This window comes from Tiliqua scincoides, chromosome 3 (genome assembly GCF_035046505.1).
Source record: "Tiliqua scincoides isolate rTilSci1 chromosome 3, rTilSci1.hap2, whole genome shotgun sequence".
NCBI lineage: Eukaryota > Metazoa > Chordata > Lepidosauria > Squamata > Scincidae > Tiliqua > Tiliqua scincoides.
Genome location: NC_089823.1, coordinates 133,648,219 through 133,661,324, shown reverse-complemented (window position 1 = coordinate 133,661,324; position 13,106 = coordinate 133,648,219). Strand labels below are relative to the sequence as shown.

The 13,106-nt window shown below is 41.6% G+C and overlaps 1 protein-coding gene across 4 annotated transcripts in view; it reads right to left on the bottom strand.

Moving 5' to 3' along the window:
• The window catches only part of SEC24C (SEC24 homolog C, COPII coat complex component), a 55,192-nt gene that overhangs the window by 23,885 nt on the left and 18,201 nt on the right, over positions 1-13,106 (bottom strand). For 2 of the 4 annotated variants that reach the window (XM_066620226.1, XM_066620228.1), the window contains 6 exons: positions 12,309-12,438; positions 10,884-11,062; positions 8,439-8,900; positions 6,790-6,920; positions 4,862-4,930; positions 1,557-1,668 (listed from right to left, as the gene is read on the bottom strand). In XM_066620226.1, coding sequence (XP_066476323.1) covers positions 1,557-1,668; positions 4,862-4,930; positions 6,790-6,920; positions 8,439-8,900; positions 10,884-11,062; positions 12,309-12,438 — 1,083 coding nt within the window. The remainder of the gene's footprint in view (positions 1-1,556; positions 1,669-4,861; positions 4,931-6,789; positions 6,921-8,438; positions 8,901-10,883; positions 11,063-12,308; positions 12,439-13,106) is intronic. The other 2 variants (XM_066620227.1, XM_066620229.1) reach the window with 1 other exon arrangement.

The window sequence follows — 13,106 nt, the reverse complement described above, 5'->3', positions numbered from 1 at the left end:
AGGACCTCCCGGACATGACCAGAAGTGCCTTCTAGTCGCGTCTAGGAGGTGTTCCAAGGCACAGGGAGGTAGTGCACCCCCCCCACACACACCTCAGAACACCTCCCACACATGACAGGAAGAAATTCCAGTAGATCTTATGAGGCCCTTCCAAGGATTTTAATTATCTGCGATAATCGGTATCCACAGGAGGTTCTGGAACAGATCCCTTGCAGATACCAAGGGCCCACTGTATCAACACAGAAAGCTTTATGCTGACTCTCAGTCAGATGCAGTTAAGAAGAACAAAGCCTGGGAAGGAACAAGAACAATAACTGGCAAAAACACCTTTGGGGAAAAGCCACCTATCTGATTATTTATTACATAACCGTATCTAAACAAAAAAGTGTAAGGAAGAAATGACCAAGGAACAACCAATCTATATAGAGGGGGACGCACAAGGTGATGTGCAGAGCTGAATGCTGGCAACTCATTTGTAGGGCAGTTTTATGGATCCCAACCCCACCTCAACTATCATGTTAGGAAGGCTCTGGTAACTTCCAAGGTAGCACCTCAGCCCATTCACTGATGGCATCCTCCCTCCCTGCCTCCTACAGATACTCAGCAATTGTACAGGTTTAAGAAATTTGACAAGATGACTGGCACCACAAGTTATCAAATTATAAAATTAGGGCATGAATCACTAAGTAGGTGAACGCTATGAAGATTCATGCCATAAGCCAATTAATTTCTAAAGTTCCACAGCACCTTTTCATGCTACAAGAAAACATCTACTTTCTTTAAGGGTAAAAAGCCACTTTGACAAGCCAGTCTGAAAGTCAAGGTTTTCAGAAACATCTTGCTTGGCCTACTTGATTGATTTTATAGCACATCTTTATGATGATAAAAATTTAGATGGTGAACACAGAGATGCCAGCTGATACCTCATCTAGACCAGCAGTCTCCAAACTGGAGACAGCTGTGTGCCGAAAACAACCTTCCCGGTGCAATTGGAGCTTACCATTCTGGAGCTTACCATTCACAGGGAGGCTGCCATGGTCACTACCGATCTCCCCATTTGCTACACTCTGCTGCATCTGTCAGGAAATCCGGGTGCAGAGCCTGTTGTGGCAGCAGAATGTGAAAGCGGCCGGGCGGAGAAAACGGCAGTGACCATGGCAGCATCCCTGTGGAATGGTAAGCTCTGTTCACATGGGGGATGGTTAGCAAGGGCACTGGATCTGGCCTGTGGGCTGAAGTGCCCAGATCTAGACAGTGACCAGACCCAGACTTATTTAGCTTTTGCATGGTTGCTGCATTAGACTACGCCCTTGAATCTAATCTTGTAAACCTCTTGGAAATACAAGTAAAAAACTCTAATTGCTTGATAGGGTGGTATTCAAGGTTGGGCTGGTGTATTGTTTTGTAAGTAAATCAAATTCAGGGAACCTGAACATGGAAATTGTCAGTTCTATTAAGAATCATCTGAACCCATGTCATCATAGTTTTATCTATGCCATCCCGCTTTCCTTTTTGGCACAGACTTGAATTTATCTTTAACCTAGGAAAAACTTTACCTTGATCTTTGACCAAAAAATTGGTAGTGACAAGGGGTGGAACTTGCCCACGGACTCCTGTGACAAATGGCTCAGACCCACGGTTATTCCTGTCATCTTCAATTACCTGGATCTAAAATGAGAAGCAGCAAGTCAGCAGTGTAGATGGTTCAGTGCAACAGTGAGAAATAATACAAGTTTTACCACAACCAAACAGGATTTACAATCAGTCACTAAAGAGAACTACACAAGGTTTAAGTTTCTATCAATTTGCATGTGTCAAGGTTGGGGATAAGGCAACAGTTCACTGAAAGATAGATAGCTAAACAATTGGCATGTTAAAGTCTTAAGCCCAAGGCATGAAGTACACTTACAGAAAAGCTAGGTTTCAAGGAAGTCCCTGCTTGTTGTTCACGAACAACTTCTGCTGCAGATATACACTCAGCTGGGTCTGAGAATTTCATGCCCAAGCACTACAGTAACATTTGCAAATTGCCTTTTGTTATCTTCTGGCTTTTGTTTGTATTTTGTTCTAAATTGGGTACCAGGAGTTTCAAATTAAACAAATGGATAAAATTTCAGAACATGAGACCGAGGTCCAATTCTCTCAGAGGAGATAAACGTCTCTCTGAGTCAACTGCAGGTTGGGAGCTCACATGCTGAAATGATCCTCGAAATTAAAAAAAAATGCTGATCAGGGAGAAGGCTCAGCTCCAACTCTTCTCCCCAATATATCACTTCCTATGTGGATAGAGTTTTTCTTTTTATGGAAGAGCATTTAATCATGAGAGTCCTCCACCCACCTGCAGACTGAAGCACTATGAACCAGATGCAGGTTTACCAGCTCAGTGAGAATTAAGCCAAGGGGAGGACAGAATATGTAACTCATTGAAAAAGGATCTAGTGTGAAAGGGACTTGGAAACCAATGAGCTCCAAACTAATCTTGAAGCTATACCTTCTCTTCCCCCTTTTGCTGCTTAATTAGGATACAAAATGTCTGTTTAGTGAAATAGTTCTTACTCTAATTTTGCAAACTTCCCTGTAGTCACCTTCTCTTCATCCCTCATCAAAATGCTTGTTCTCTGTCAGTGATCATACCCTCCTTCTTCCCAAGCCTCTTTACCAGCTTCCTAGCACTTTCTGTAGCAACTTAACACTGCCAGCCCTTTATACATATAAAACACTTTTCACAAGGCATGTTTAAAATTCTACCAGTCCACTGACTAATGTTTTGTAAGAATGTCTGCCTCTCCTATAGGACCCTAAGGTGCATCCAACTATACAGCTCCCATCTCTCTTCCCTTTCTTCTTACAACATTCATTATGAGCAAGCTGGACAGCCAGTGACTGGTTTCTCTTCTCCCAAGCTGATCTCCACGGAAAAGAGTCCTCACATCTGTTAAGCCAACTAAGGCAAAACCTATCAGGATCAGTCACACCTGCAGCCCCTCTTTTTGCTACTAAATAACCTATTCCACTTCTACTAGTCCTGTATCAGGTCTTGTTCTTCAGTTCTGTCCTGTCATTTTTAGGCTACAATTCCTTCAGGTCAGGGTTCATGCTGCTTTGAAAATCTGTTCAAAATTAAGAAAAGTGAGGGTATTAAATAAATGTTTGTTAACCCCAGAACTACCAAATGGGTCTGTACCAAAGGCACACATGCTTTCAGGACTCAGACAGTTCTGCCACTATTAAAATCCTGGTCTTGGATTACAAATATTTTAGCAAAGAAAAAAAAGTGATGCATTATTGCACTTCATTTCCTTGTTCCATAACTCGACTATCTTTAGCTACTGGCAGGGAATCATACTTCCCACCATCTTTCATTCTTTGCTTATATTTACTAGCACAGGTTGAGTCTCATTATTTGGGAGGGTTCCTTCCCAGAACTCATATGGATGGCAAAAATCGAACTAAAGCAAATCAATTTAAAAAACAAAGTCCCTTTGCTCTGGTGATTTAAAAACAGCCTTGCTGACCTTTGTGATCTTAAGAGAGAGTCATTAGGCAGACAATCCATCAATCAGTCTCTCTCCAGGCAAGCCAGGGACGACTCCTTCACCCAGAGCAAAGTGATCTTTCTTTCATGTGGTGGGGGGGAAGGGAAGCTTTGCCTTGGAGAGAGAATCAGTCAGCTGCCCTGTCTTCCATTAACAAGGCTGTTGTTAAATGACTGTTTTCAATTTAAAGGGCCCTTCTCATCAAGTTAAGAGAGAACAATCTGTGGATAATTAGGTTATACCTGCAATCCTTTGCATGACTCTCTCTACAACAGTAAGAAAAGCAGTGATTTTAAAGGGATGCATTTTCCCCTTCTCCAGGGATCAGCACATTCCTTCTCATTTGCAGTGGCCATTCATGTTGATACAAGTCCGTGTATAAAAAATCCATGTATAACAAGGTTACACCTGTAATATAAACATCCTACAACAAGAGCACCGTTGCCCTTATCTTTCAATCTGAAACATGCCAATGGAGAAACTTGCATACAAAGGGTGAGCGACCATGCCAAGAAGAGATTTTTCTGTCCCAAGTCTATAAATAACTGAAGTTGGTACCACCTCCACTGTGAAGATTTTTGCACTGTAACCAGCTTCAGTCTATTCCCAAGACATAGCAACACAGGGGGCAATAGACAAGCAACAGATACAAGCTTCCTGAAAACCAAGGCATCTTGCCTTTATCACATTTAGTAGCCTGCAGCTCACTGCAATAAGACAGCAGATAATTCTGTGTATTTAGAGTAAGAGGAAATGCTAACGAAATGAAGGCTAAATCTCACTAACAAAATTAACATCTTTTTTAAGTGTAAAAAATGTGACTGTATCAAACATGTATTCAAGCAGATTTCTGCCAAGGAATGAGCTGTGCGTTATATATAAATTCATATATACACACACAGAAAGTGCTTACACAAAATCTAGTGGGAACTTTAATTGCCTCTCATCTCAATAGATTTTGAGGAATAATCGCCATTAATTTCAGAAGCACTTGATCCACTAGGCATCCCTCGTGGATTATGGCTAAAATCTATTATGACAAAAGGAATTCTTATATTCTGAGATACTTTGCTATTCACAAAAGACGCTACTTCATGATCTACATCTTAAAACGTTAAACTTCTATTGCCCCTTGATGTGTGATGTGAAAAGGATTTCCAAGTATTTTATTCTGTTTATTGTAATACTGTGAGCAGAAAGAGAAATGAGATAAGAATGAGGGACTAACAACAAGGCGTGATTAGCAAGGGGAAGATTACTTTGCAGACACACACAGGCAGTCACCAACATGCAGACAATAGCAGACAGAGAGACACCGCACTTACTGGGCTAGGAATTGCATCTGGATCTATTCTGTGTCTGGGTTTCTGCTGAGGTGGCAGCTCATTGAGTTGCTTTTTATTTGTGTTTTAAAAGAAGAAAAAATAGTATTGCCACAAAAAAGGAAAAAAGAGAGAATAGTAAAACAAAAGTAGCAAGCAGTGTCACTCCTATCTGCCCCTATTACCATCACTGTTAGATATAAGAATATTGTCTGACAATAGTTCATGCAACAAGAGAGGAAAAACAACATCAACTTCAGTTCTACACAAAGCTTGCGTTCCCATTGGAAGTATGCTTAGATGGGACAATTCTGACCAAGTTGGCAGCTCACATGCTATTCAGTTAGACTTTGGAGAACTGCAGTGGAGAACATGCTGCAGCAGATGCAACTACTCTGAGATTTTGTTTAAAGGAAGAGCACAGAAGGAACCAAAGCTACTAGCACACCTGTATGCTCTCCAAGCTGCAGATTCAGTTTACAGCACCAAAGGCTGTATGTTTTCATCTCCCCAAGCAAGGTTAGTGATAGCATAAAGCTAGACATACAACAGCTAGTCTGGAGAAATAGCTGCCGCTGCCACCACAACCAGCCTCACGAAGTTGGGCTTTTTTGAACAACCATTCTGCAAAACCCACAGGAATAAAAAAGACAAGACTATAATAATAAAATGAAAACAATGGCCATTTCAAGCCTTGTGCTCCTCTCCAAATGCTCTTTAGAACCCAGTTTTAGCTGTCATTTCCAACTAATCCAGATCAGTGTGCAACCATCCTTTGTGGGTTAAGCAACATACTTGGTGCTTCTGTGACACTCTACATTTATATGTATCTCGAAATCAAAACGAACACTAACACTCTCTATACAGCTAAGTATATTGCGCTATTCCCTGAAAAGAATACCAGTGGTTCCCAATTTTTTTGACTCGTGGCTCCCTTGACCTACTGGGCCATTGGCCATGGCTCCCCAATAGAGCTACAATCCTACACATTGTGTGGATTCTGTGGCTCCCCTGGCTGGTTTCCATGGCTCCCTGGGGAGCCATGACTCAGTTTGGGAACCACTGACTTAGGCATATGAGTTGTGATACCTAAGCTTAAGCAGATCCACATATTTTACACCAGAAGCAAGTCCCATACTCATTGGCAAGAAGCTAGATGTACCCAAGAACTTGGGTATACCCAGTACATTTTTTTTTACTTTTCCATTTAAGTGTTAAGACACACCATATAGCAAATTACAGTTGAAAGTTTCAAAAGAAGTTTGCCAGAGTGAATAAATGGAATCACAGACACATGCTGTTCAAGAAATACAACCCAAAGCTTGTTTGGGAGCATGCAACCAATCAAGCAGCTCTTCAGCTCTAAGCCACAATGAGCAACTTGTGCTGCTCCCTGGTTTTCATGACATGATGCCATCCTATGCAGGGTTGCCATAAAGACAGGGCATCATTATGTTCCACTCCAGATAGTGCAATAACCAACAGTCAAAAAGAACAGTGAGCCAAGTATGTTACTGACCCCCATTTCATATACACTTTCCCATGCAGTCAAAAGGCCAATTCAAATAATTGTTTTTGTACATGAGCCCACCCCAATCAAGACTGTTCATGTGGAGAAACAACATAAGAACCAGACAATCCCACACACAGTCTACAGAAAGTTCTGGTAATCCTTTTCAACAGGTGTAATCACAGGAACTGCTGCAGACTCTAACTATGATCATCCAGTTGAACACACTATATATGTCAATGTAAGCATATCTCTAGAGACAGTCAGGACTGCCCATAAGAACTGAAAAATTTAGCATGCGAAAGTGAATATATGAATGAAGCAAATGGAGAGGAGCTATAAAGAAGCAAGTTTTCATTTTCAGCATCATTTAATTTTTAAAATGGATTATTCAGCAGTAAAATTGATGCAACTAACTTACTGGGCTAGGAATGGAGTCTGGATCAAGACGCTTTGGTGGTGGTGGTGGTCCAGGCTGACTCGCATAGTTTGCTGGCCCACTATAAGCTGCACCATAGTTTGGCTGGGTACCTCTGTTCTGCCCAAAGGATCCTGAAAAAAGAACAGTGGAATTAAATATTCACAAGAACTAAAGGAAAATTATCTTTCGTAAGTATCTATATCTAGATCAGTGGTTCTCAAACTTCCCGGGAGATTTACTCCCAGGGTCTTTGCGGGGGCGGGGGCAGGGGGCAGCAAAGCGATCCCCAGGATTGCGCACCTGCGGGGGGAGGGGGCGCTATTTTTTAACAAAACACACGTGCTCCCAGGGTCCAGGGGGTGTGGGGAGCCCCGTGGAGTGCTTGCAGGGCTTCCCATGGCTTCTAAACAGTGAAAGTTGCAAGCACGATGAAACCGGTTTCATTATGCTTGCAACTTTCACTGTTTAGAAGCCATAGGAAGCCCTGTAAGCGCTCTGCAGGGCCCCCCCACACCCCCTGGACCATGGGAGCACGTATGTTTTGTTAAAAAATAGCACCCCCTCCCCCGCAGGGGCACAATCCTGGGGATCACTTTGCTGCTTTCCCCCTGCCCCCGCCCCCTTAAAAAGAATGGGGCATCGTTACACGAGCTGGTGGGTTTGAGAACCCACCAGTTTGAGAACCACTGATCTAGATTATCAGTCCAACCCTCAAGTGGAACAACTGAAAATTGCGATTTGAACAAAAACGCATCGCACTGTTAGAACTGCATAAAGCTGATATTAAACTAATTCAGGAATACATTTTGGGCTTATTCCTGAAGAACTGGTCCTGTGTGAAGCCAATCACTTTTAAGATTATGATTCAACAGTATATCTGCGGAAAAAGGCTTACAGTCAAGCAAAGAAAGAAAAGCAGATTGTTAAAGACAATCTGCCTACCACAGGGCCTCTCAAGCTCAGCAACTCCCCGCCTTGTAGATTCATACTGCTCCTCTATCAACCTGTAAAGGACTTCATGATGAACAAATATATCCTGCAACCAGAATTATGAGTCACTGTGTACTTTGTATCTTTGCTGGCTGATTTTTACATTTCTTCCTGAAGAGTTTCACATACATAATTCATAGTACCTTGGGAGCCACAAAATTTTAATAACCCAGGTTTTGAAGACCAATCTAACAGTATGCTTCTTATGATTAAATGGTGCTTCGCAGAGAGAAGCCAAAATTTACTCAGTGGGATAGAAAGCAAAGAAAATTTAGAAGTATTCATCACATGAATGTAGGAGGAAGCAGTAGATGCTTTAAACAATCCATCCCCTCTCTTTTGATTTAGGTTCTAAAGTTTACATGGAAAAGAAGTTTCAAAAAGCACTCCAGAAAAAACCTGGAGGCAACAGCTGGAAAAAGGACCACCTTTGACAATATAATGCAAATGATTTCCTTAAAATTTAGATAACAGAGAAAAGTATAAGTTGCACGATTCCCTTACTGCAAGTTGCTCATTTCCATTGCTGTTCAGTGCATTTTAAGAGGAAAAAGAAACTGCAAATCAGCCAAATCATCTAGGCTAATGCTCAAGACAAATTCTGCTGAAACATCCCCCCCCACACCACCACACCTCTCCTGCCAATACACTAAACATACCATTCTGTTGCAGTGGATATCCTGGTTGGGAGGGGTGGGTGGGAGGTGGTGGCCCTTGGAAACCTGCGATTGGCGGTCCAGGGGGTGGTCCTGCCATAGGTGGTGGTGAGGTCACATGATTTGGTTGGGAAGCAGGCAACCCAGGAGCTGCTTGTCCAGGTAATGAAGCACCCTGCATTGTGGAAGGCCTTGAAACTCCTGCAGCAGGAGGGTAACTGGAAGCTCCAACCGTAGCAGAAGTAGGTGGTGGGGCAAAGCCAGAAGATTGAGAGGAATGATGTAGGGCTGATGATGGAGGACCAGAAATAGCAGGTTGTGCCATGGGAAGACCCTGAGACAAGCAGGTAGGAGGCAATCCGTGGGGCATATTAGGTGGTGGTGGTCCTTGGTTTGAATACACATATTGCCCGGATCCAGTTGCAGGAAAGCTTCTTGAGGAAGATGGCACAGATGTTGGGGGACCTGAGGAAAAGAAATGCGATTATAGTCACAGTCTGTTTCACACTTAATCATCAATAAAAATGCCATTCTTTTCTCAGCATGTACAAGCTCATGTACTCTTCTAAAATACGTACAATAACGTCTCAGCCCCTGCTCTGAAATATGTATCCCAAGCTACATCAAGGAAGATAAACCACAGAAACAGCCACTTGGCAGCAAGCAAGCATCCTAGCATAACACTAGAAAAAATGTTTTAAACAAATATTTTTAGATATTCAGTTTTTCAAATAACGCAGTTTATCTAGTACAAAAGAATTACAATACACATCATATCAATGTCACTTTGATGGAAATCAACACATAAGTCTTACTGTGGCTGGAAGTAAGACCATGATCAAACAGTAGTAATATGGCTCTTCACGTCTCTCCCTCCCCCCCCCGCCACTGCTCAAGTCTGCACTGCAGTAAATACTGCTGCAGTAGTGGCAAAAACCAACCCTACTGAGCTCTGAGCCCAGTGGAAAAAGAGACCTGGGGAAAGGATATCCAGGCTGGGAGGGACAGTGGGTTGGACCACTGTCCAAGGGAACAATGTAGGAATTGTTTAGAGCAGTGTTTCTCAAACTGTGGGTCAGGACCCACTAGGTGGGTCGTGAACCATTTTCAGGTGGGTCCCCATTCATTTCAATATTTTATTTTTAATATATTAGACTTGATGCTACCATGGTATATGACTGCATTTGGGGAAATGTTACAGATCTGTACTTTTAATAAGCTACTTTTTAACAATGATAGTAAACGGGACTTAATCCTGGGTAGGATTTCAGCCTAGGATTGTTAAAAATTTTCTGCTTGATGACGTCACTTCCGGACATGACATAACGTCCAGTGGGTCCTGATAGATTCTCATTCTAAAAAGTGGGTCCTAGTGCTAAATGTGTGAGAAACACTGGTTTAGCGTACCCAGTGTGCAGTGATGCTGCCAGAATTGTTTGGATTATGCCAGTTAGGATCAGATGTAATAGCCATCATCACACAGAGCAGGGCAAAGGGTCTGTTATATTCCAATATCAATAATAATTGTAGATATGATGACATACTGAAGTAGAGTAAGTCCACCAACAAGGCAGCTGGGCAAAATGCATGTAGGAATGGTCATTTGGCTTGAAATATTTTCTGTCAATTTCATTGAGTTTCTGGTAAGGAATTAGTACTGATAACATGGTTCATAATAGTTCTTCAGAAATACTGTAAGAAGTATGACAGTATGAAATAGATACCCATATCCTGAAATTTCAATTTCTAAGATTTCACTCTTATCTATTATTTCACTCTTATCTAATCACTTTATGCTACTTTTGGCTGGAAACGTAGAAATGTAAACACTGCATATTTTAGCTTTTATACTGTCAATTCATAACAACCTACCTACCTTATATGGTGGTTGTAAGTACTAATGGAGGTAACACAGAGCACTTTTGGCTCTTAGGGAAAAGTGCTATGAAGAGTGCAAACCAGTAAATACCCACCAAATCCCTTCCAAATCCCAACAAAATTTCAATGAGTGAGGTATAAACCCATGCACAATTCTGCCATTAAATGAAATGGCAGATTTCCCCAGATTTAAGAAGTCCCGGTTTGCCCACTGGTGTTGAAACATAGGTCAAATATTATAAAACACAACATGAGTCTGGCCTGAATACAGTGTGTTCGTCAGGTTTTTAATATGAATATCAAGGTTACGTTGTCAATTTTGTTGGCTGGTCCTTTTTCCTAACACAAAACAATGACTGAAGCCTTAACACCCTGAAATGATTATATTACTATGAGATCTAATGAAGAGCTGATGCAATAACATGTAATATTTGCAACACCAACACCTGCTTTACTACATTATGTAACATTTGCAAAATGGAGATATAATGGACTCAACAAAAGCTGCCCAAAGGAACTCCAAAACAAATCAATCTACTCAAGCAGCATTCAGATGTTACCGTAACTCACCATAGCCCAGTCCAGCTGGGGGAGGAGCAGAAGTTGAAATGCCACTTATCTGCATTCCTGCCATATGGTTGGTCAACTGTTGTGTGCTTGTCGGAGGTGGACCATATTGCTGGAAAGGAGCTGGTTGGGTGATAGGAGTGGATGCTGTGCCAGGTATGAACTGCTGAGCAGCAGAAGGTCTGAAGGGGAAACACAAGGATAGAATCAAGACAGTTCTTAATTACATGAATCACTGCTCATGATTGCTCTTGATTCCTGCTCATGATTGCTCTTGTACAGAAGCAAAGTTTACTATTTTCAGAATGGGAGGAGCCTATGGTCCCTTTGCAGCATAGAAGCCAATCTTATCAACTAAAGATCAGACACCTTAGCTTTCTAGTGTAGGACCTTGATGTAAACTATTTTGCTGCCTGCTACTAGCTTAATATCTCAGACGGACATCATGGTCAAGTCACCTGTTAGAGCAATTCTCACATGCTCAAAATGAAGTCAGACTCAGACATCAAAAGAAGAGTTAATAAGCATTATTTTTGCAAAAGACTCATGATATTTGCAAGTCATATGGTGTATCTTTCCAAACAAACTTTGCTGCAAAAAAAAGATATAATCTATCACCAATGATATTATTTTCACACGAATCGCTTATGACAGCATTTCCCAAACTGCCCGTCATGACCTGATGTGCTGTGGGTCATGACGCAATGCTCAATGTCATCCTGCAAAGCATTCTTGGAGCCTTTGGAGATTGCCTCCGAATTACGCCAGACACATGAACCACTCCACTGGCCTCTGTGAGCCTCAGAATGCCTTGAGGAGGTGACTGGAAGCAACTTCTATTTACTTCTGTTTGCTTTCAAAGGCAATTGGGCAGCCTACAGGAAGTTAAAAAAAATGTATTTACCTCCTATAGGCTGTCAATTTCTCCCCCTCCACAACAAAGCATGCAACTCTGGCTCCATGGGTGTAGCTGTGTGCTTTAACGTGGCAGGGGGTAGTATTGGGCAGTAAGTGACTCATCTACAGAATCCTTTCCCAAGAAAGGATGCCTGACTCCTACTCTCAAGTATTCTCAGTAGAAAGCAAAAACCTTTACTGTAACTGATGGAGCATAAGAAAGCAGACCGTCTTCAACGTAGGAAGAGCCCAAGCCAATAAGGGCTTTATAGGTCAAAGTCAGATAAATTTGATTACAATAGCCCAGCTCCTTTGTCAAAGGTGCTAAGTCTTCCAAATACAGACCTTGATCATTACATGTTTGTTACTTTACAACTGCAGTTACACTGTGAAAAGCTGGATTTATTTAAAAGCAAAAAAGTAACAAACTGAAAAACATTTTGGTTCTATAATGGATAAAAGGGCATTCTGACTCCCGCCCGCAAATGTGATAAATGACTTTCAAAGTCTGATGACTTTTTAAATAATTACCTTGGCAACGGGACTGTAGGAGGAATTCCATTGCGTACATCTCCTTGTCCAAACTGACTGTAGGCAGGTGAAACTAATGCTCCAGATGTTGAAGCAGGTGCTCCAGAAGTGGTGGCAGCTCTTAGAGAACCTAGAGACATTTACCTGATTATCAGTCATAAAGTAGCTACCCCATAACAGCCACTAATTGCCACAAATTGGGAGAATCTCAAATAGAGCAGAAATATTTTTTACTGAGAAATAAAGAATTTCTCACACCAATATGAAATCTAGCATGGAGGATCTATTTGGTCATTAGAGTTTTCTGAAATCTGACTGTAATTCCAACTTTAAAGGACTGAATTATTGCAGTTTTAAAAGACAGAATTGAAGTCAAGTGTTCTGTGTTTTCTATCAATATTGTGCCCATCAACGGCACATCTTAAATTTATTCTTTTGGCGATGTAGATTATGTGAAAAAGGGTAATGCAAAGTCATCCCTCTTATTGGTTTGGTGAAAGTATGTATTACTAACATTATGATGTTTCAAAGTTCTGATTTTAATCATTTAACAAACTGTAAGTATTGCAACTCAAGTTTGTTTGGCAAAATGGAACTTCTCTACTGGAAACTACTTCCCAAAAGAAAAATGGCTGTTGCTGAAGTTGGCAGGTTGCATTAACAGAAGACAACAAACCAGGGGAGAGGAGGGGCTGCATTTGCACATTTTCATGTGCATATGAATTGCTACTGCACCTGCCTGCATGCAACTTGCTTTGAACGTATGTGTGTGAGAGACAAGAGCTGTCATGACTACAC